Source organism: Somniosus microcephalus, chromosome 4 (genome assembly GCF_052327205.1).
Source record: "Somniosus microcephalus isolate GS21.2 chromosome 4, FLI_Smic_1.0, whole genome shotgun sequence".
NCBI lineage: Eukaryota > Metazoa > Chordata > Chondrichthyes > Squaliformes > Somniosidae > Somniosus > Somniosus microcephalus.
This window is the reverse complement of record NC_140990.1, coordinates 14,408,657-14,433,164: the sequence shown is the minus strand read 5'-3', so window position 1 is coordinate 14,433,164 and position 24,508 is coordinate 14,408,657. Positions and strand designations below refer to the sequence as shown.

The 24,508-nt window shown below is 49.3% G+C and overlaps 1 protein-coding gene across 3 annotated transcripts in view; it reads right to left on the bottom strand.

The window, feature by feature from the left end:
• The window catches only part of LOC147118328 (AP-1 complex subunit gamma-1-like), a 181,260-nt gene that overhangs the window by 31,336 nt on the left and 125,416 nt on the right, over nt 1–24,508 (bottom strand). For all 3 annotated transcript variants that reach the window (XM_085984393.1, XM_085984394.1, XM_085984395.1), the window contains 4 exons: nt 19,171–19,293; nt 16,870–16,959; nt 10,312–10,439; nt 3,364–3,468 (listed from right to left, as the gene is read on the bottom strand). In XM_085984393.1, the coding sequence (XP_085840519.1) occupies nt 3,364–3,468; nt 10,312–10,439; nt 16,870–16,959; nt 19,171–19,293 (446 nt within the window). The remainder of the gene's footprint in view (nt 1–3,363; nt 3,469–10,311; nt 10,440–16,869; nt 16,960–19,170; nt 19,294–24,508) is intronic.

Below are 24,508 nucleotides of genomic sequence, written 5' to 3'. Positions count from 1 at the left end.
CGCAAAGAGTTGAAAATAAAGATTTCAATGTTCGACAGTTCATTAACAGAAACTTTACATGAACATTACATAAAACACCCAAGTGCCTACCCTTGTGTGTTGTTAGTTGGTATGCTTGCAGTAGGTTGAGGGTGAGTGTGAGGGGTGGCTCGTGAGATGGGGATGTGATAATGTAGATAGAGAGGGATGGGTGGAGGTGCAAGGTAAGTTGGTGTGAGTAAGGATGTGCAGGAGTAGGGTAGGGAAGGCAGAGTGATGGGGATGTGATGAGTGGCACAGCAGGACGAGGTTGAGTGCAGCTTTGTACTAACGTTTCCTGATCTACTGAGAGAAAGGTTTGCGGCACTGCACCCAGGTCCTCCTGACCACATCCCTGCTTGTGCCCGCAACAACAACAACAACTTGTATTTATATAGCGCCTTTAACGTAGTAAAACGTCCCAAGGCGCTGCACAGAAGTATTTTAAGAAAAAAAATGTGACTCCGATCCACATAAGGGTAAATTAAGGCAGGTGACCAAAAGCTTGGTCAAAGAGGTAGGTTTTAAGGAGCGTCTTAAAGGAGGAAAGAGAGGTAGAGAGAGGCGGAGAGGTTTAAGGAGGGAATTCCAGAGCTTAAGGCCTAGGCAACAGTAGGCACGGCCACCAAAGGTTGAGCGATTATAATCAGGGATGATCAAGAGGGCAGAATTAGAGGGGCGCAGATATCTCGGGGGAGTTGTGGGGCTGAAGGAGATTCTTCTTCTTAGGCAGTCCCTCGGAACTGGGGATGACTTGTTTCCACATTAAAAATGAGCTCGCAGGTGGCTGATTAGTCCAATGCGGGACCTACAGTCTCTGTCACAGGTGGGGCAGACGGTGGTTGAAGGGGCGGGTGGGTGGGGTGCTTGGGTTGACGTATGCTCCTTGCGCTGTTTGCGCTTGGCTTCCGCTTGCTCCCGGCGAAGAGACTCGAGGTGTTCGGCGCCTTCCCGGATGCTTTTCCTCCATTTTGTGCGGTCTTGGGCCAGGGATTCCCAGGTGTCGGTGGGGATGTTGCACTTTTTCAAGGAGGCTTTGAGGGTGTCCTTGAAGCGTTTCCTCTGCCCATCTGGGGCTCTCTTGCCGTGCCGGAGCTCCGAGTAGAGCGCTTGTTTTGGGAGTCTCGTATCGGGCATGCGGACAATGTGACCCGTCCATCGGAGCTGATTGAGCATGGTCAGAGCTTTGATGCTGGGGATGTTGGCCTGAGCGACAATATTGATGTTGGTGCGCCTATCCTGCCACTGGATTTGCAGGATCTTGCGGAGGCAGCGTTGGTGGTACCTCTCCAGTGCTTTGAGGTGCCTGCTGTACATGGTCCATGTCTCTGAGGCATACAGCAGGGCAGGTATCACTGCTGCCCTGTAGACCATGAGCTTAGTGCCGGGTTTGAGGTCCTGGTCTTCAAACACTCTCTTCCTCAGGCGACCGAAGGCTGCACTGGCACACTGAAGGCGGTGTTGGACTTCGTCGTCAACGTCTGCCCTTGTTGACAGTAGGCTCCCGAGGTATGGAAAGTGGTCCACGTTGTCCAAGGCCTTGTCGTGGATTTTGATAATCGAGGGGGCAGCACTGTGTGGCGGGGGCAGGTTGGTAGAGGACCTTTGTTTTACGGATGTTTAGTGTAAGGCCCATGCTCTCGTATGCTTCGGTGAAGGTGTTTACGATAGTTTGGAGTTCGGCCTTCGAGTGAGCACAGACGCAAGCATCGTCTGCATACTGTAATTCGACGACAGAGGATGGGACGACCTTGGATCTGGACTGGAGGCGACGGAGGTTGAACAGTTTCCCGTTTGTTCTGTAAATTAGCTCCACTCCAGTGGGGAGCTTACCGAGGGTGAGATGGAGCATTGCAGCAAGGAAGATTGAGGAGAGCGTTGGTGCGATGACATAGCCTTGCTTGACCCCGATTTGTACGTGAATTGTGTCTGTGGTGGAACCGTTGGACAGGATCACGGCTTGCATGTCGTCATGAAGGAGATTACAGAGATAGGGAGGGGCGAGACCATGGAGGGGTTTGAAAACAAAGGATGAGAATTTTGAAATCGAGGCGCTGCTTAACCGGGAGCCAATGTCGGTCAGCGAGCACAGGGGGGATGGGTGAACGGGACTTGGTGCGGGTTTGGACACACGCAGCCGAGTTTTGGATGACCTCAAGTTTACGTAGAGTGGAATGTGGGAGGCCAGCCAGGAATGCATTGGGATAGTTAAATCCAGAGTTAACAGAGGCATGGATGAGGGCTTCAGCAGCGGATGAGCTGAGGCAAGGGCGGAGACGGGCGATGTTACTCTGATGTTACGACGATCCTCCTGTGCAATGTGCAACCCAGGCTGTCTTGATCTCCTGGGGGGAGGTCTCTTCCGCCCATGGGAAGGGAAGAGGACCTCCCTGCGTGCTGTGACTCCCTCCATAAGCACACGGAGGGAGTCATGGGAGAGCCTGGGTGCAGCCCTGCACCTCTGTGCAGTGCTTGCTAGTGTTTGCAGCATCTCGATGCTATAGAACACTGACAGCACAAATGTCAAAAGAAAGTTGACCATGGTCCCTTTAAGGAAACCGGCTGTTGACGCGTCATCCGATGACGTCACCAGATCCGCTTCATCTAATTAGAAACATAGAAAAATAGGAGCAGGAGTCGGCCATTCGGCCCTTCGAGCCTGCTCCGCCATTCAATATGATCATGGCTGATCCTCTATCTCAATACCATATTCCCGTTCTCTCCCCATACCCCTTGATGCCTTTTGTGTCTAGAAATCTATCTATCTCCTTCTTAAATATATTCAGTGACTTGGCCTCCACAGCCTTCTGTGGTAGAGAATTCCACAGGTTCACCACCCTCTGAGTGAAGAAATTTCTCCTCATCTCAGTCCTAAATGTCCTATCCCGTATCCTGAGACTGTGACCCCTTGTTCGAGACCCCCCAGGCAGGGGAAACATCCTCCCTGCATCCAGTCTGTCCAGCCCTGTCAGAGTTTTATACATTTCAATGAGATCCCCTCTCATTCTTCTAAACTCTTATGTGGGACTTTATCAAAGGCCTTCTGAAAATCCAAATATACCACATCCACTGGTTCTCCCACATCTATTCCACCAGTTACATCCTCAAAAAACACCAAATTGGCCCGTGAAATGTGCTGGGCGGGGCTTAACAAGCCCTATCAGGGGAAATTCACTTTACAGAGCGGAATGGAGCCGACAGCGGGGTCGAGACCCGCCGAGCTTCATAACATCCAGCCCAGAGAGAGTGAGAGAGAGAGACAGGGCCTGGGGCCTAGCAACAGAGCCAGGTCTGTGACCCCTCACCCCTCTCCTGGAGACAGCTCCCGGCCAGTGAGCCCCTCACCTCATGTGATCGTATTTCTTGAAGAGGGCGTTGTACTCCACGGCCCGCTGCTGGAGTTCCACGTCAAGACAGCTCCCGTAGATCGAAACCACCTTACGAATCCGACTGAGAGGAGAAGGGGAAAACGGTTCATTAGGGAAAGAGGCGTGGGCCCAGAAAATGGACAAGCCCGCCCCTGCCCCCACCCCCCCCCCCACCCCGAACCACCAACGTTTTACAGGCGTAAATCAGGCGCCATAACATCCGACATGGCGGCCGGTGAGCGCGCGACAATTGGTGACCGGGCACTCTGGCCATGTTGGCATCGACCTTAGAAAGAGTCGTCCAGGGCCCCCATGCTGCTGCAAATAAAGTGCGGGCTGAAGCCTGCTCGAGGCCTCCTACTGCCCTGAAGGCAGCCGGCCCAGAAAGTCAGGCCTACGTGCGGCCTATCCGACGGTTCTTAAAGGGGTCTCCCGATTGCACCTTCTAACCCCCTTCGCAAAACACGCCTCAATCCTCCTCCCCATCACCCGCTCGATCCCCCCGTCCACCGAACTTCCTCCCCGCACCCACCCCCCCGACTTTTCCTAGACCATGCTGTACCTGCCCTGGGCGTGTTTGATGGGACAGTGTAGAGGGAGCTTTACTCTGTATCTAACCCGTGCTGTACCTGCCCTGGGAGTGTTTGATGGGACAGTGTAGAGGGAGCTTTACTCTGTATCTAACCCGTGCTGTACCTGCCCTGGGAGTGTTTGATGGGACAGTGTAGAAGGAGCTTTACTCTGTATCTAACCCGTGCTGTACCTGCCCCGGGAGTGTTTGATGGGACAGTGTAGAGGGAGCTTTACTCTGTATCTAACCCGTGCTGTACCTGCTCTGGGAGCGTTTGTTGGGACAGTGTAGAGGGAGCTTTGTTGTGTATGTACCTTTAAGAGAAGAACTGATTCTATACTGCAGTACCGGCAGTGACCACCCCTGTATATAAAGCCATAGCAGGCTTCTGTACTTCAGTCTTAAGTTACCCTCTGTTCAGTAAATACCTGTTATTATTGTTCTCCTGCAGTCCGTGTATTATTGATACTCGGACACTACACTGGCGACGAACAGGTTCGAACTCACCTGCAGTACTGCATCACCTCACGGGGATCTTTCCCTGAGAAGAAGCTTCTTGGAGGTCGAAGTCAGAGCAACGGGCGTCGACCGCAGGCAACCGCCCAAGGATCCATCGGAGTTCGGAGAGTTGCAGGAGAGGCTGTGGAGAGCTGGGCTTGGCTCCCCAGTCAAGGTGTCCCAGCAAATCGTGCTGGTAGCAGGTAGTGCGCTGACCCTTCCGGACTGCGGCGGGCTCGAGCTCGATCGAGCGGCTCTGCAAAGGGGCCGTGCAGCGTCGTCGGGAGGGAAAGAGAGAGAGAGAGGGTGGAGCGCACAGGGCGCGGTCGGTGCTCAAGAACCGGGCAGCGTAGCGAAAATAAACGAGGGGAAGGAAAAGTGAGACGCGCCGAAGCTGCGGGTCGCCGCCATTACCCTGTAGAACGCTAGGAGCAGCGTGGCAGCAAGGGGAAGAAGGAAAAGCGCGGGAGCCGCCATTTTATTCCATTGGGGAAGAAGGAAAAGCGCGGGAGGCGCCATTTTAATCCATTGGGGAAGAAGAAAAAGCGCGGGAGGCGCCATTTTAAATCACCCAAGATGCCGAAAAGTGGCAGTATCACTGCTTTCGACAACGAGGTAGAAGACTGGACCATGTATGTGGAAAGAATTGAAGTGTACTGCAAGGCAAATGAGGTGGCCGATGGAAAGAAGGCGTCGGTATTATTAAATTTGATGGGCGCGAGAACGTACGGCCTATTGCGGAATTTAATTACCCCAGCTAAACCAATGGAGAAAAGTTTTGAAGAGATTGTCAATATCTTACAGGAACATCTAAACCCTACACCACTGCTGATAGCAGAAAGAGTCAAGTTCCATAAAAGAAACCAGCACAAAGATGAGAGCAATGCTGACTATCTTATGGAACTACGCAAGTTATCGAAGCACTGCCAGTTCTGAGCAGGACTGGCAGACACCTTACGGGATAAGTTTGTCTGCGGGTGAAGGAACCCAGAAACGACTACTTTCGGAAAAGGACCTGACGCTAGAACAGGCTTTCAGCGTGGCAGTATCCTACGAAGCAGCAGCACGGGGAGCTGCGGAAATACAACAGAAACCACAAGAATACAGCGCTAATGAAATGGCGTATGGAGCAGAAAAGTGCAATCGCTGTGGCAGAACAACCCATGATCAGAAAGACTGCTGGTTTAAGGACAAAGTATGCAGGCAATGTGGGAAAATGGGACACATAGCAAGAGTCTGCAGGTCGGGAAAGAAAACCAACACTACAAGAACTACTAAGGAAAAGTACAAGAAAGTAAAGAAATTGACAGACAGTAGTTCGGAAGATCAGGAGAGTGATAATGGCTCCGGGAGCAGGAGACTAAGTTGTCTAAAGCTACACAACGTGATCGCAAAGGAGGATCACCGAACCATTTGGGTCACCCTCATGATAGCAGGGTCCCCAGTAAAGATGGAATTGGACACAGGATCAGCCCTAACTGTCATGAATCGACGAGACTATGAGCGGCTATTCTCACACATACCCTTGAAGGACACGTCCATTGTATTGAAGACATACACGGGGCAAAAAGTCTACCCCAGAGGAAAAATAAGGGTGCCAGTTAAATGCAACGGCAAGGAAACACAGAAACTGTATCTATATATACTACAAGATGGAGGACCACCATTATTGGGAAGTGAATGGATCCGAAAAATACAATTGGATTGGCATTCCATTCAGGCGCTAACTGTGACTGACAAAAAGGATGATGACGTCACACCTGGACGACTGTCAAAAATTCTAACTGACGCGAAAGAGGTGTTCCAACAAGGACTTGGGACGCTAAAAGGAGTAATGGCAACGATAAAAATCGAAGATAACGCAAACCCAAAATTTTTTAAGGCCAGACGCGATCCGCCCAGCCGTTGAAGCAGAGCTGGAGAGTCTGGAGCGTTCGGGTGTGCTGTCCAAGGTGGACTGGAGCGAGTGGGCCACACCCATCGTTCCTGTAATGAAGAAAGCATTGAGCAGCACGCCTGGGGAGCCGAAGATGGTTCGCATCTGTGGGGACTTCAAGGTAACTGTGAACCCAGTCCTGCACACAGTACAATATCCACTTCCACGGATAGAAGATATTTTCGCCTCACTATCTGGAGGGAAACGCTTTACAAAGATTGATCTGGCCCAAGCGTATCTACAAATGGAGGTGGAAGAAGCATCTAGGAAATACCTCACGATAAACACTCACAAAGGCCTTTACCAGTACAATCGACTGGTATTCGGGGTAGCATCAGCCCCGGCTATTTGGCAGAGGGCGATGGAACAAGTCCTGCAAGGGATCCCGGGGACCCAGTGTTATTTGGACGACATCCTGGTTATGGGCGAAAATGACAGTGAACACCTTGCCAACCTGGAGCAGGTGCTCACTAGATTACAGGAACATGGGCTACGAGCCAACCGCCCCAAATGCGAGTTCTTCAGGAGACAAATCTTGTATTGTGGCCACATGATTGATGAGGAAGGGTTGCATAAGTCGCCGGACAAGATTGAGGCTGTAGTCAAGGCTCCAGCACCGGAAAATGTGTCGCAACTGAGGTCGTTCCTCGGGTTGGTGAACCACTACCATAAGTTCTTGCCGAATTTATCTACAATTCTGCACCCACTGAACGCCCTACTGCAAACTGGAGTAACATGGAAATGGAGTGATGAGTGTAAGCGTGCCTTTCAGAAATGTAAATGCCTAATCACTTCAAAAGAAGTATTGGCCCACTACAATCCAACACTACCGATTCGGTTAGCATGTGATGCGTCTCCCTACGGCATCGGAGCGGTGCTGTCACACAAATTCCTTGACGGTTCAGAGAGGCCAATAGCCTTTGCGTCGCGCCCGTTAACCTCAGCCGAGCGTAACTGCGCCCAGATTGACAGGGAGGCCCTCAGCCTGGTGTGGGGGGTGAAGAAGTTCAATCACTATCTGCACGGGCAGAAATTCACCCTACTGACTGATCATCAGCCCCTGGTCTCCATTTTTAACCCAAAGAAGGGCGTTCCGGTGATGACGGCGCAACAGCTGCAAAGATGGTCACTTTTTCTAGGGGCACATCAGTACGACATAGAGTACAAGGGTACGAAACAGCATGGAAATGCTGATGGGCTGTCGCGCCTACCGTTGCCTACGGTAGAGGAAGCACCTGCAGTGGACCCTGTTGAGATATTCCATGCGACCATAGTCGAATGTCTACCTGTTACAAACTCAAGTATAGAGAAGGAAACCCGAAATGACCCGACACTCTCTCGGGTCTATGATTTGACGGTGAAGGGATGGCCAGCACATGGCGACTCATTGTTGCCAGCATTCTCGCCAAGGAGAGAACAGCTGTCAGTGTGCCGGGGGACCATGATGTGTGGATCCCGAGTGGTAATTCCACCCAAGTTGAGAGATAGAGTGCTCAATGAGCTTCATGAGGGTCATCTGGGAGGGGTGAAAATGAAGAGCCTAGCCAGGGCGTTTGTGTGGTGGCCGGGAATCGATAAAGAAATCGAGGATATGACCAAGAGATGCACAGGATGCCAGAAGGTCCAAAACGCTCCACCACAGGCCCAGCTACATCCATGGGAGTGGCCCTCATCTCCATGGCAACGGGTACACATTGATTTTGCTGGTCCATTTATGGACTCCATGTTCCTAATCGCCGTGGACGCCCATTCGAAATGGCCAGAGGTCATCAAAATGTCCTCCACCACCACGGAGAAAACTATTGCAGTCCTACGGACCATCTTCACCAGGAATGGCTTGCCAGAACAGATTTGCTCCGACAATGGGCCACAGTTTGTGTCCGAGGATTTCCGGGGGTTTCTAAGGAATAATGGGGTGAAACATTACACATCTGCCCCATATCATCCAGCCACAAATGGATTGGCTGAGAGGTTTGTTCAGACCTTTAAAAAGGCAATAAAGGCGATGTATAACGACGACATACCATGACAACACAAGGTGGATAATTTCTTGTTTGTTTACCGGAATGCGACACATGCAGTCACCAACCAAGCTCCAGCCATAATGTTCTTCAACCGAAGGCTAAGATGTCGCCTGGATTTGCTCAAACCAAACATAAGACGAGATGTTGAGGATAAGCAATTCCAGCACATAAATGAGAAGCCAACCAGGAGCTTCAAGATAGGGCAACCAGTCTTGGCCCGTGACTACCGAACAGAAAAATGGCAGCCAGGAACGATATGCACACAGCAGGGACCACTAATGTACACAGTGGACGTTGGAGAGAGCATCATGAGACGCCATGCTGACCAGATTCTAGAGTCACAGGAACAAGCCAAACCCATACCACGAGCAGGTGCACCTGGTAATCAACCCGAAGTACAGATTGCGTCTACCTCAGAAGCAGTGGTATTGGAAGCTGACGAACCAACCAATGACAATGAGCCAGAATCAACTCCGCCGCAAGAACAGGATACTCGAGAAAGGCGCTATCCAGTCAGGATCAGGAAGCCTCCTCAAAGACTGAACTTATAAATGATTAATTCAGTTGATGTATATAGTACAAGGAAAATTGTAATTGTAATTAGTTATTATTTTGTTGTTAAATGAATGTTATGTACTATTTATCTAAAAGGGGAGGAATTGTTGTGTATGTACCTTTAAGAGAAGAACTGATTCTATACTGCAGTACCGGCAGTGACCACCCCTGTATAGCCATAGCAGGCTTCTGTACTTCAGTCTTAAGTTACCCTCTGTTCAGTAAATACCTGTTTTATTGTTCTCCTGCAGTCCGTGTATTATTGATACTCGGACACTACAAGCTTTACTCTGTATCTAACCCGTGCTGTACCTGCCCTGGGAGTGTTTGATGGATCAGTGTAGAGGGAGCTTTACTCTGTATCTAACCCGTGCTGTACCTGCTCTGGGAGTGTTTGATGGGACAGTGTAGAGGGAGCATTACTCTGTATCTAACCCGTGCTGTACCTGCCCTGGGAGTGGTTGATGGGGCAGTGTTCAGGGAACTTTACTCTGTATCTAACCCGTGCTGTACCTGCCCTGGGAATGTCTGATGGGACAGTGTAGAGGGAGCTTTACTCTGTATCTAATCTGTGCTGTACCTACCTGGGAATGTGTGATGGGACAGTGTAGAGGGAGCTTTACTCTGTATCAAACCCCATGCTGTCCCTGCCCTGGGCGTGTTTGATGGGGACAGTGTAGAGGGAGCTTTACTCTGTATCTAACCCATGCTGTATCCGTCCTGGGAGTGTTTGATGAGGTCACTGTAGAGGGAGCTTTACTCTGTGTCTAACTCGTGCTGTACCTGCCCTGGGAGTGTTTGATGGGACAGTGTTGAGGGAGCTTTACCCTGTATCTAACCCGTGCTGTACCTGCCCTGGGAGTGTTTGATGGGACAGTGTAGAGGGAGCTTTACTCTGTATCTAACCCGTGCTGTACCTGCCCTGGGAATGTTTGATGGGACAGTGTAGAGGGAGCTTTACTCTGTATCTAACCCGTGCTGTACCTGCCCTGGGAGTGTTTGATGGGACAGTGTAGAGGGTGCTTTACTCTGTATGTTACCCGTGCTGTACGTGCCCTGGGAGTGTTTGATGGGACAGTGTAGAGGGAGCTTTACTCTGTATCTAACCCATGCTGTACCTGCCCTGGGAGTGATTGATGGGACAGTGTAAAGGGAGCTTTACTCTGTATCTAACCCATGCTGTACCTGCCCTGGGAGTGTTTGATGGGACAGTGTAAAGGAAGCTTTACTCTGTATCTAACCCATGCTGGATATGCCTTGGAACACTGGAAGTCCAATTACCCGCTCCCCCAGCACTAACAGGAGCCCCCGGCCATTCCCTGCGAGCTTGCGGTCACTCACTCGACATTATCGTTGATTCGGGTGCTTAGTTTCATCAGCGCGGTGATTGCGTAGGCCCGGGTGGCAGGCAGCGACATGTGAGATTGGAGAACCGTCTCCAGAACATCCAGGACATCATCCTCCGAAACCTGGGGGACAATTCGAGAAACGGCATCACGAGCGACAATGATTTGTAAACACAGATCCCACAGAGACCTCAGATCAGTATCCCATTAATAGAGAGATTCTCACTATTCGGGATCTCTGTAATAGTGAGAGTCTCGCCATCAGGGATCTCTTTAATAGAGAGAGTCTCGTCATTAGGGATCTCTTTAATAGAGAGAGTCTCGTCATTAGGGTTCTCTTTAATAGAGAGAGTCTCGCCATCAGGGATCTCTTTAATAGAGAGAGTCTCACCATTAGGGATCTCTTTAATAGAGAGAGTCTCACCATTAGGGATCTCTTTAATAGGGAGAGTCTCACCATTAGGGATCTCTTTAATAGGGAGAGTCTCACCATTAGGGATCTCTTTAATAGAGAGAGTCTCGTCATTAGGGATCTCTTTAATAGAGAGAGTCTCGCCATCAGGGATCTCTTTAATAGAGAGAGTCTCGCCATCAGGGATCTCTTTAATAGAGAGAGTCTCGCCATCAGGGATCTCTTTAATAGAGAGAGTCTCGCCATCAGGGATCTCTTTAATAGAGAGAGTCTCGCCATCAGGGATCTCTTTAATAGAGAGAGTCTCGCCATCAGGGATCTCTTTAATAGAGAGAGTCTCGCCATCAGGGATCTCTTTAATAGAGAGAGTCTCACCATCAGGGATCTCTTTAATAGAGGGAGTCTCACCATCAGGGATCTCTTTAATAGAGAGAGTCTCACCATCAGGGATCTCTTTAATAGAGAGAGTCTCGCCATTAGGGATCTCTTTAATAGAGAGAGTCTCACCATCAGGGATCTCTTTAATAGAGAGAGTCTCGCCATTAGGGATCTCTTTAATAGAGAGAGTCTCGCCATCAGGGATCTCTTTAATAGAGAGAGTCTCGCCATCAGGGATCTCTTTAATAGAGAGAGTCTCGCCATTAGGGATCTCTTTAATAGAGAGAGTCTCGCCATTAGGGATCTCTTTAATAGAGAGAGTCTCACCATTAGGGATCTCTTTAATAGGGAGAGTCTTGCCATTAGGGATCTCTTTAATAGAGAGAGTCTCGCCATCAGGGATCTCTTTAATAGGGAGAGTCTCGTCATCAGGGATCTCTTTAATAGTGAGAGTCTCGCCATTAGGGATCCCTTTAATAGAGAGAGTCTCGCCATCAGGGATCTCTTTAATAGAGAGAGTCTCACCATTAGGGATCTCTTTAATAGAGAGAGTCTCACCATCAGGGATCTCTTTAATAGAGAGAGTCTCGCCATCAGGGATCTCTTTAATAGAGAGAGTCTCACCATCAGGGATCTCTTTAATAGAGAGAGTCTCGTCATTAGGGATCTCTTTAATAGAGAGAGTCTCATCATCAGGGATCTCTTTAATAGAGAGAGTCTCGCCATTAGGGATCTCTTTAATAGAGAGAGTCTCGTCATTAGGGATCTCTTTAATAGAGAGAGTCTCGTCATCAGGGATCTCTTTAATAGAGAGAGTCTCGCCATCAGGGATCTCTTTAATAGAGAGTCTTGCCATTAGGGATCTCTTTAATAGAGAGAGTCTCACCATCAGGGATCTCTTTAATAGAGAGAGTCTTGTCATTAGGGATCTCTTTAACAGAGAGAGTCTTGTCATTAGGGATCTCTTTAATCGAGAGAGTCTTGTCATTAGGGATCTCTTTAATAGAGAGAGTCTCGCCATTAGGGATCTCTTTAATAGAGAGAGTCTCGCCATCAGGGATCTCTTTAATAGAGAGAGTCTCACCATCAGGGTTCTCTTTAATAGAAAGAGTCTCATCATTAGGGATCTCTTTAATAGTGAGAGTCTCACCATCAGGGATCTCTTTAATAGAGAGAGTCTCGTCATTAGGGATCTCTTTAATAGAGAGAGTCTCGCCATCAGGGATCTCTTTAATAGAGAGAGTCTCGCCATCAGGGATCTCTTTAATAGAGAGAGTCTCGCCATTAGGGATCTCTTTAATAGAGAGAGTCTCGCCATTAGGGATCTCTTTAATAAAGAGAGTCTCGCCATCAGGGATCTCTTTAATAGAGAGAGTCTCGCCATCAGGGATCTCTTTAATAGAGAGAGTCTCGCCATCAGGGATCTCTTTAATAGAGAGAGTCTCACCATCAGGGATCTCTTTAATAGAGAGAGTCTCGTCATTAGGGATCTCTTTAATAGAGAGAGTCTCACCATTAGGGATCTCTTTAATAGTGAGAGTCTCACCATCAGGGATCACTTTAATAGAGAGAGTCTCGCCATCAGGGATCTCTTTAATAGAGAGAGTCTCACCATCAGGGATCTCTTTAATAGAGAGAGTCTCGTCATTAGGGATCTCTTTAATAGAGAGAGTCTCACCATTAGGGATCTCTTTAATAGTGAGAGTCTCACCATCAGGGATCACTTTAATAGAGAGAGTCTCGCCATCAGGGATCTCTTTAATAGAGAGAGTCTCACCATCAGGGATCTCTTTAATAGGGAGAGTCTCGCCATCAGGGATCTCTTTAATAGAGAGAGTCTCACCATCAGGGATCTCTTTAATAGAGAGAGTCTCACCATCAGGGATCTCTTTAATAGAGAGAGTCTCACCATCAGGGATCTCTTTAATAGGGAGAGTCTCGCCTTCAGGGATCTCTTTAATAGAGAGAGTCTCGTCATTAGGGATCTCTTTAATAGAGAGAGTCTCGTCATCAGGGATCTCTTTAATAGAGAGAGTCTCACCATCAGGGATCTCTTTAATAGAGAGAGTCTCGCCATCAGGGATCTCTTTAATAGAGAGAGTCTCACCATCAGGGATCTCTTTAATAGAGAGAGTCTCACCATTAGGGATCTCTTTAATAGAGAGAGTCTCGCCATCAGGGATCTCTTTAATAGAGAGAGTCTCACCATTAGGGATCTCTTTAATAGAGAGAGTCTCGCCATTAGGGATCTCTTTAATAGAGAGAGTCTCACCATCAGGGATCTCTTTAATAGAGAGAGTCTCGTCATCAGGGATCTCTTTAATAGAGAGAGTCTCGCCATTAGGGATCTCTTTAATAGAGAGAGTCTCACCATTAGGGATCTCTTTAATAGAGAGAGTCTCGTCATCAGGGATCTCTTTAATAGAGAGAGTCTCGCCATTAGGGATCTCTTTAATAGAGAGAGTCTCGTCATTAGGGATCTCTTTAATAGAGAGAGTCTCGCCATTAGGGATCTCTTTAATAGAGAGAGTCTCGTCATTAGGGATCTCTTTAATAGAGAGAGTCTCACCATCAGGGATCTCTTTAATAGAGAGAGTCTCGCCATTAGGGATCTCTTTAATAGAGAGAGTCTCACCATTAGGGATCTCTTTAATAGAGAGAGTCTCGTCATCAGGGATCTCTTTAATAGAGAGAGTCTCGCCATCAGGGATCTCTTTAATAGAGAGAGTCTTGTCATTAGGGATCTCTGTAATAGAGACAGTCTCACCATCAGGGATCTCTTTAATAGAGAGAGTCTCGCCATCAGGGATCTCTTTAATAGAGAGAGTCTCGCCATCAGGGATCTCTTTAATAGAGAGAGTCTCACCATCAGGGATCTCTTTAATAGAGAGAGTCTCGTCATTAGGGATCTCTTTAATAGAGAGAGTCTTGCCATTAGGGATCTCTTTAATAGAGAGAGTCTCACCATCAGGGATCTCTTTAATAGAGAGAGTCTTGTCATTAGGGATCTCTTTAATAGAGAGAGTCTTGTCATTAGGGATCTCTTTAATAGAGAGAGTCTTGTCATTAGGGATCTCTTTAATAGAGAGAGTCTCGCCATTAGGGATCTCTTTAATAGAGAGAGTCTCGCCATCAGGGATCTCTTTAATAGAGAGAGTCTCACCATCAGGGTTCTCTTCAATAGAAAGAGTCTCATCATTAGGGATCTCTTTAATAGTGAGAGTCTCACCATCAGGGATCTCTTTAATAGAGAGAGTCTCGTCATTAGGGATCTCTTTAATAGAGAGAGTCTCGCCATCAGGGATCTCTTTAATAGAGAGAGTCTCACCATCAGGGATCTCTTTAATAGAGAGAGTCTCGCCATCAGGGATCTCTTTAATAGAGAGAGTCTCACCATTAGGGATCTCTTTAATAGAGAGAGTCTCGCCATCAGGGATCTCTTTAATAGAGAGAGTCTCACCATCAGGGATCTCTTTAATAGAGAGAGTCTCGTCATTAGGGATCTCTTTAATAGAGAGAGTCTCACCATTAGGGATCTCTTTAATAGTGAGAGTCTCACCATCAGGGATCTCTTTAATAGAGAGAGTCTTGCCATCAGGGATCTCTTTAATAGAGAGAGTCTCACCATCAGGGATCTCTTTAATAGAGAGAGTTTCACCATCAGGGATCTCTTTAATAGAGAGAGTCTCACCATCAGGGATCTCTTTAATAGAGAGTGTCTCGCCATCAGGGATCTCTTTAATAGAGAGAGTCTCGCCATCAGGGATCTCTTTAATAGAGAGAGTCTCACCATTAGGGATCTCTTTAATAGAGAGAGTCTCACCATTAGGGATCTCTTTAATAGAGAGAGTCTCGTCATTAGGGATCTCTTTAATAGAGAGAGTCTCACCATTAGGGATCTCTTTAATAGAGAGAGTCTCACCATCAGGGATCTCTTTAATAGAGAGAGTCTCGCCATTAGGGATCTCTTTAATAGAGAGAGTCTTGTCATTAGGGATCTCTTTAATAGAGAGAGTCTCGTCATTAGGGATCTCTTTAATAGTGAGAGTCTCACCATCAGGGATCTCTTTAATAGAGAGAGTCTCGTCATTAGGGATCTCTTTAATAGAGAGAGTCTCGTCATTAGGGATCTCTTTAATAGAGAATCTCACCATCAGGGACCTCTTTAATAGAGAGAGTCTCACCATCAGGGATCTCTTTAATAGTGAGAGTCTCACCATCAGGGATCTCTTTAATAGAGAGAGTCTCACCATTAGGGATCTCTTTAATAGAGAGAGTCTCACCATCAGGGATCTCTTTAATAGAGAGAGTCTCGCCATCAGGGATCTCTTTAATAGAGAGAGTCTCGCCATTAGGGATCTCTTTAATAGAGAGAGTCTCACCATCAGGGATCTCTTTAATAGAGAGAGTCTCGCCATTAGGGATCTCTTTAATAGAGAGAGTCTCACCATCAGGGATCTCTTTAATAGAGAGAGTCTCACCATCAGGGATCTCTTTAATAGTGAGAGTCTCGTCATTAGGGATCTCTTTAATAGAGAGAGTCTCACCATCAGGGATCTCTTTAATAGAGAGAGTCTCATCATTAGGGATCTCTTTAATAGAGAGAGTCTCACCATCAGGGATCTCTTTAATAGAGAGAGTCTCACCATCAGGGATCTCTTTAATAGAGAGCGTCTCACCATCAGGGATCTCTTTAATAGAGAGAGTCTCACCATTAGGGATCTCTTTAATAGAGAGAGTCTCACCATCAGGGATCTCTTTAATAGAGAGAGTCTCACCATTAGGGATCTCTTTAATAGAGAGAGTCTCACCATTAGGATCCCTTTAACAACATCAGAATTAGAAGCAGAGTCGGCCATTCGGCCCCTCGAGCCTGCTCCACCATTCAATAAGATCATGGCTGATCTTTGACCTCAACTCCACTTTCCCGCCCGATCCCCATATTCCTTGATTCCCCTAGAGGACTGTGGAGGCTCAGTCGTTGAGTATATTCAAGACAGCGATCGATAGATTTTTGAATATTAAGGGAATCGAGGGATATGGGGATAGTGGAGATGAGGTAGAAGATCAGCCATGATCTTATTGAATGACGGAGCAGGCTCGAGGGGCCGAATGGCCGACTCCTGCTCCTGAATTTTATGTTCTTATGTAATAAGATCATGAATGATCTTTGACCTCAACTCCACTTTCCCGCCCGATCTCCATATCCCTTGATTCCCCTAGAGTCCAACAATCTCTCGATCTCAGCCTTGAATAGACTCAAAGACTCAGCATTCACAGCCCTCTGGGGCAGAGAATTCCAGAGATTCACAACCCTCTGAGTGAAGAAATTCCTCCTCATCTCAGTCCTAAATGGCCGACCCCTTATCCTGAGACTATGCCCCCTAGTTCTAGACTCTCCAGCCAGGGGAAACAACCTCTCAGCATCTACCCTGTCAATCCCCTTCATGGGTCAATGAGATCACCTCTCATTCTTCTAAACTCCAGATAGTATAGGCCCATTCTACACAATCTCCCCTCATAGGACAGCTCTCTCATCCCAGGGATCAATCTTTATTAGAGAGAGTCTCACCATCGGGGATACCTTTCATGCCCTTTGACCCGTTTGACCTGCACGCCCTACACTGACCCCCGTGGCATGTCTAGGCTGCCATGGCGAGGCCCAGCCCCGTGAATCCTCCCCTCCCCCCACTCCCTGCCCATCCCCCACCCCGAAAGGAACGAGGCACAAGGCCGCCCCACCCCGCAGTCCGCAGTACTTGCCTGAATGGGCTCCTCTTCCTCGCACTGTCCCGATATGAGCAGATCTCCGTACTCCCCCACACACCAGGACGCCACTTGCACCAGTGGTTGCTGCACGGGGAGCACAGAGGAAACGTTAGGCCCCTCATACTCGATGTTAAATACACACAGTGTCAGCCGTGGCTCAGCGGGTGCAACACTCTCTCCCTTTCTGGCCCCTGAGTCAGAAGGTCAGAGGTTCGAGTCCCCCGCTCCAGAGACTCGAGCTACATAATCCAGTGCCCGACACTCCCCTGGTTACCAGTAACTGAGGGAGCTCCGCACCATCGGAGGGGCAGTACTGAGGGAGCGCCGCACTGTCGGAGGGGCAGTACTGAGGGAGCGCTGCACTGTCGGAGGGTCAGTACTGAGGGAGCGCCGCACTGTCGGAGGGGCAGTACTGAGGGAGCGCTGCACTGTCAGAGGGGCAGTACTGAGGGAGCGCCGCACTGTCGGAGGGACAGTACTGAGGGAGCGCTGCATTGTCGGAGGGGCTGTACTGAGGGAGTGCTGCACTGTCGGAGGGGCAGTACTGAGGAAGTGCTGCACTGTCGGAGGGGCAGTACTGAGGGAGCGCTGCACCGTCGGAGGGGCTGTGCTGAGGGAGCGCTGCACTGTCGGAGGGGCAGTACTGAGGGAGCGCTGCACTGTCGGAGGGGCAGTACTGAGGGAGCGCTGCACCGTCGGAGGGGCTGTGCTGAGGAAGCGCTGCACTGTCGGAGGGGCAGTACTGAGGGAGCGCTGCACTGTCGGAGGGGCAGTACTGAGGGAGCACTGCACTGTCGGAGGGGCAGTACTGAGGGAGGGCTGCACGGTCCGAGGGGCAGTACTGAAGGAGCGCTGCACTGTTGGAGGGACAGTACTGAGGGAGGGCTGCACTGTCCGAGGGGCACTACTGAAGGAGCGCTGCACTGTTGGAGGGACAGTACTGAGGGAGCGCTGCACTGTCGGAGGGGCAGTACTGAGGGAGGGCTGCACTGTCCGAGGGGCAGTACTGAAGGAGCGCTGCACTGTTGGAGGGACAGTACTGAGGGAGGGCTGCACTGTCCGAGGGGCAGTACTGAGGGAGTGCTGCACTGTTGGAGGGGCAGTACTGAGGGAGCGCTGCACTGTCGGAGGGGCAGTACTGAGGGAGTGCTGCACTGTCGAAGGGACAGTACTGAGGGAGCACTGCACTGTTGGAGGGGCAGTACTGAGGGAGCGCTGCACTGTCGGAGGGGCAGTACTGAGGGAGCGCTGCACTGTTGGAGGGGCAGTACTGAGGGAGTGCTGCACTGTCGGAGGGGCAGTACTGAGGGAGCACTGCACTATCGGAGGGGCAGTACTGAGGGAGCGCTGCACTGTCGGAGGGGCAGTACTGAGGAAGTGCTGCACTGTCGGAGGGGCAGTACTGAGGGAGCACTGCACTGTCGGAGGGGCAGTACTGAGGGAGGGCTGCACGGTCCGAGGGGCAGTACTGAAGGAGCGCTGCACTGTTGGAGGGACAGTACTGAGGGAGGGCTGCACTGTCTGAGGGGCACTACTGAAGGAGCGCTGCACTGTTGGAGGGACAGTACTGAGGGAGCGCTGCACTGTCGGAGGGGCAGTACTGAGGGAGGGCTGCACTGTCCGAGGGGCAGTACTGAAGGAGCGCTGCACTGTTGGAGGGACAGTACTGAGGGAGGGCTGCACTGTCCGAGGGGCAGTACTGAAGGAGCGCTGCACTGTTGGAGGGACAGTACTGAGTGAGCGCTGCACTGTCGGAGGGGCAGTACTGAGGGAGTGCTGCACTGTTGGAGGGGCAGTACTGAGGGAGCGCTGCACTGTCGGAGGGGCAGTACTGAGGGAGTGCTGCACTGTCGAAGGGACAGTACTGAGGGAGCACTGCACTGTCGGAGGGGCAGTACTGAGGGAGCGCTGCACTGTCGGAGGGGCAGTACTGAGGGAGCGCTGCACTGTTGGAGGGGCAGTACTGAGGGAGTGCTGCACTGTCGGAGGGGCAGTACTGAGGGAGCACTGCACTATCGGAGGGGCAGTACTGAGGGAGCACTGCACTGTCGGAGGGGCAGTACTGAGGGAGCGCTGCACTGTTGGAGGGGCAGTACTGAGGGAGTGCTGCAGTGTCGGAGGGGCAGTATTGAGGGAGCACTGCACTGTCGGAGGGGCAGTACTGAGGGAGCACTGCACTGTCGGAGGGGCAGTACTGAGGGAGCACTGCATTGTATTCTCTCTGCAGCTCCTCTCTCTCTGTCTATGTCTCCAAAAAATCAAATTGCAGGCAGCTTTTGCAGAGCGGACCAGCACCTGTGAGATGTCCTTCTCCAGCGCCATGTAGAGTTTCTGCACCGTGTACGTGTGCAAGTCGCTGGCGTTGGTGATCAGCTGGATCAGGTTGGGGACAGCATCATCGCGAACGTAGCCTCCCGCCTGGAGAGAGGGAAACGGGAGGTGTAGAAGAATGAGGAGAGGCAATGCAAGCTAAATGGTACAATTTTAAAAGGGGTGCAAGAACAGAGAGACCTTGGGGGGGTCTTGTGCACAATCTTTGAAACATGGAAGATAGGAGCAGGAGTAGGCCATTCGGCCCCTCGAGCCTGCTCCGCCATTTAATGAGATCATGGCTGATCATCCAAATTCAGTACCCTGTCCCTGCCTTCTCCCCATATCCCTTGATCCCTTTAGCCTCAAGAAATATATCCAACTACTTCTTGAATATATTTAATGAATTGGCCTCCACTGCCTTCTGTGGTAGAGAATTCCACAGGTTCACCACTCTCTGGGTGAAGAAATTCCTCCTCATCTCTGTCCTAAATGGCTTACCCCTTATCCTTAGACTGTGACCCTGGTTCTGGACTCCCCTGCCATCGGGAACATCGTTCCTGCATCTAGTCTGTCCAGTCCTGTTAGAATTTTATACGTTTCAATGAGATCCCCTCTCATTCTTCTAAACTCCAGCGAGTACAAGCCCAATCGACCCAATCTCTCCTCATACGTCATTCCTGCCATCCCAGGCATCAGCCTGGTGAATCTTTGCTGCACTCCCTCCACGGCAAGAACATCCTTCCTCAGATAAGGTGACCAAAACTGCACACAATACTCAAGGTGTGGTCTCACCAAGGCACTGTACAACTGCAGCAAGACATCCTTGTTCCTGTACTCGAACCCTCTCTCTATGAAGACCAACATACCATTTGCCTTCTTAACCGCCTGCTGCACCTGCATGCTTACCTTCAGCGACTGGTGCACAAGGACACCCAGATCTCGTTGCACTTCACCTTCTCTCAATCTATTGCCGTTCAGATAATAATCTGTCTTCCTGTTTTTGCCACCAAAGTGGATAAGGTTGATGGTGGCAGGACAGGTTAACAAAAGTTTTTTAAAATTTATTCATGGAATGTGGGCATCGCTGGCAAGGCCAGCATTTATTGCCCATCCCTAGTTGCCCTTGAGAAGGTGGTGGTGAACCGCCTTCTTCAACTGCTGCACTCCGTGTGGTGAAGGTTCTCCCACAGTGCGGTTAGGGAGGGAGTTCCAGGATTCTGACCCAGCGACGATGAAGGATCAGCGATATATTTCTAAGTCAGGATGGTGTGTGACTTGGAGGGGAACTTGGAGGTGGTGGTTGTAGTGTATGTACCCGTCTACCTTTAAGGGAACTATTGAATGTAACCGTTCACCTTTAAGGGAACTACTTTAGGTGTGGCACTATCTGTTTGGCTTCTGTATACTGTAATACCGATAGTGACTTCACACCAGTATATAAGTGTTGTAGCAGGATTTCTGGGGCAGATTCGCCCGGACCTTCGAATAGTAAAGACCTGTTTGTTTGTTACTTCTGAAGTCTGTGTATTTATTAACTGCACAACCCACAGACTTTGAGCTGTTCTCCACCAACGGGGTACCCAGGGCCGGTAGCATCGAACGTGCGGGTGAGAGAGACAGAGCCGGGTACGGAGAGAGAGACTGCGCGAGAGCCAGTCCAGCGGCTGAACTGTCCTCCGCTAACGGGGTGTACCCAGCGCCGGTAGAGCCGTGCGGGCGGGAGGAAAAGACATAGCCGAGTAAGGGGAGCTGTGCGGTAGCCAGCCAGCGGCTGAACCTGTCCGCTGAGGGGGAAGCGTACCCCTTCCACCGGGAAGAAACACGGGAAGCCGCCATTAGGCGGAGAAGACGCCAGAAGCGGGAAACCGCCATTGAAGTGGGCGGGGCGAGAAAGGAAGAGCGGGAAACCGCCATTTTCGCGGGAAAACCGCCATCTTGTTTGACATACCGCCATTGAAGTGGGCGGGGAGAGAAGGAAAGAGCGGGAAACCGCCGATTTCGCGGGAAAACCGCCATCTTAGAAACAAATAAATAAATAAGAAATACTGGTGCTGCTCCCAAGGGAAGAAAGATGCCTAAGCGAGGGAATATTAACGACTTTAATTCTGAAATAGAAGACTGGGCCACGTACGTGGAACGCATAGAGATCTATTGCGAAGCCAACAAAATAGAGGAAGATGACAAGGCGATAACATTGCTAAACTCGATGGGGGCAAAAACATACGGGCTCTTGAAGCATCTAATAGCACCAAATAAACCAGCGGATCAGACCTTCGAAGAGATTGTGGCTGTGCTGAAGGACCACTTGAACCCCACACCGCTGATGCTGGCTGAACGATTCAAATTCTACGCAAGAACGCAGAAGAAAGACGAAAGCAATGCGGAATACTTGGTCGAACTGCGTAGGCTAGCGAAATACTGCCAGTTCGGAGGGAATCTGACAGAAGCGCTGTGGGACAAGTTTGTATGCGGATTGTCCAAAGAAGGGACGCAGAAGCGACTACTGGAAGAGAATGACCTCACACTGGACAGGGCTGTCCTTATAGCTGCATCACACGAAGCCGCAGCGAAAGGAACGGCGGAAATGCAACTAAAGGCGGCGGCACTCGGGGTGGACCAAATTACTTCAAGCACAACAAAATGCTACCGTTGTGGGAAGACAACGCATGACCAGAGTCAATGCTGGTTTAAGAACCAAGAGTGTAGGAAATGTGGCAAACTGGGTCACATCGCGAAGGTATGCCGGTCCGGGAAAAAGATCAATAATCAAAGGAAGCCACCACCAGAAAAGTACAACAAGGTACACAAGGTGGCTGAGAAGAGTTCAGACGAACAGAATTCAGACTCAGACCCAAACAATCAGGAGCTGGGTAGTCTGAGAATCCACAATGTGGGTAAAGAAACGGATCTACAGGCCATCTGGGTCATACTAAAAATAGCTGGAGTCCAAATAAGAATGGAGCTGGGCACTGGATCAGCTCTATCAGTCATCAACCGAAGGGACTACCACCGGCTATTCTCTCACATACCTTTAAGAAATACCAAGTTCGTATTACAGACATACACGGGGCATAACGTATACCCCGTGGGGAAAATAAGAGTCAAGGTGAGAGATAGGGGTAAAGAACACCCAAGAATGAGCTTGTACGTATTACCTGAGGGAGGACCACCACTTCTAGGACGGGAGTGGATTAAGAAAATAGACATGGAATGGCATTACCTAAAAGGGAGGACTCGGTGCAAGCTATTAGCTCAGATTCTGAAATGGATGATGATAAGACCAAGTCGAAAACGAAGACAGGCAGAAGGACTTATGGTACCAAGAAGAATAAAGCTGCAGAGCAGAACTCCAGGTTGACAGAGAATTCTGAGCCTGTTCAAGCAAAGGATTCATCCATGACGGAAGAACACCGAGCTCGGACGCAAACTTATGTCAAAGTACGACAACAATTAGAACAGTTGAGTGATCGTCTCGTACAGGAGATGAAAAATATGGAAAAGTTCTGGGACACCGAATGGGGAAACCTGGAAAGACTACAGAGACAGCTAGCTCAAGCAGAGAGCGACCATAGAGCCATCATGGTCAAATACCAATCACATTCCCCTGATGCTGTTCAGGAACTAGAATATTTACAGAATGAACCAAAGGAAGAGGAATCTTCAGGGAGCCAGGATTTTATTCCAGTTCTTCTTTACGACTCCTTACAAGCAGAGTGTGAGAAGTTGAAAGAACAGTATGAACAGGCCCAGGCTACAATTCAGAAGGGGGTTAACTCGGCAGCCTCCGAAAAGCTAGTTTCAGTAGAAGCATATGAACAACTAAAGGTTGAACATGAGCAAGAAGTCCAAAGGCTGCAGGAAATTCTTGATGAGCTCAAGGCCAAGACAGACTCATCGATAGAAGCTCCATCCATAGATGAGCAATTAGAGGTGAAAATCATGGCAGAGCATGAAAGACAGGATGTCCAAGAACTTATAAAAACATTGAAGGACACCCAAGACAAATATGAGGCGGCAATGTCTGAGGTTCAACAACTTGAAGAACAGATTCAACTGGGAATCCTTGCAGTGGAAGAACAGGACACTGTAAGAATGGTCCCTGAACATGAACTAGAGAGCATCAGGGCGCAACTTTTCCGAGCGCTGAAAGCCAAAGTTCAAGAGGAACGTAAGGTGGAAGTATTGGAGAAAGAGGTGGATGAAATGGAGAAGACTCTGATCCACCGTGTTCCCAGGGAAGAGTTAACGGTCGGCCAACTCCTTCATATGCTGAAGGACAAGACTCTACAAGGGGAACAATCTGAACACGAGCTTCAATCTTCAGGGGGAACGAGTTCGGAGCTCTCAAAAGTCACGGAGATAGCTGAGGTGGCAACACAAATTTTACAAGGATGCCAAAAGTAAGTTGAATCACGTCAAGGTGAACAGAAGAAGGTGGAAACCGTTACTTCAGTAGAAGGGTTAAATAGCCTGATAACGCAATTACCGGTGGAAAGGAAGGTATTGAACTCACAAATGAGGTCCGTCGTGAAGGAATGGCAGATAACCCAGGAAGAGCGGGATGAATATGAATGCATGAAGAAGGCTTTTCAAGAAAGATGTTTAGGGAAGGAACCACCGTCAGCTAACGTTCAGACGGGTGAGGAGGAAGAAGAAGTCTCTCTCGCTGGCCTAACTCAGGACGAACCTGAATATTACCATGACCTGTTGAGTGACACTGAATATTATGAGGATGTGGTCTGCCCAGCTTGTGATGAAAACTCTCAAAGTGCTGAAATCCGGATGAAGCACTTAAGGTCTAAGGAACATAGAGAGTTGGTGGCGCTACAGCTGGCAGCCGAGAAAGGAGCTCCGAGAGTTTCAAAAAGGCAGAAAAGAAAAAGAAGAAGCAGAAGATAATAACTGTCTAAAATATTAGCACTTCTACCATTCCAGGCGGGACATTACGGAAGGAGCTAAATTAGTTGAAAAACTGGTAAATGTCAAGACAGCCAGTTGGTTGTCAAAGTCCGCACTGCTGGTTCAACAGGACGAAAGTTCAAGCTGCTACGTCAAGAAAAAGGCTATGGAGGAGTCACGCTAGCCAGGTGAACCGGCTACCCCAAAGAAATGTTGTTCGGAACGAGTCAAGATCAGAGACTGAATCTATGAACTGTTTCCGCAGAGACGGAACCTGTGAACTGTTTCCACCGAGATTATATTTGTAAATTGTTTTATATGACATTGACTCCACCGAGATTATAGCTGTAATTTGTTTTATAGGAAGTTGAAGATATGTATGTTTAACGGGGACTCTGTAAGTAATAAGCTAAAAAGGGAG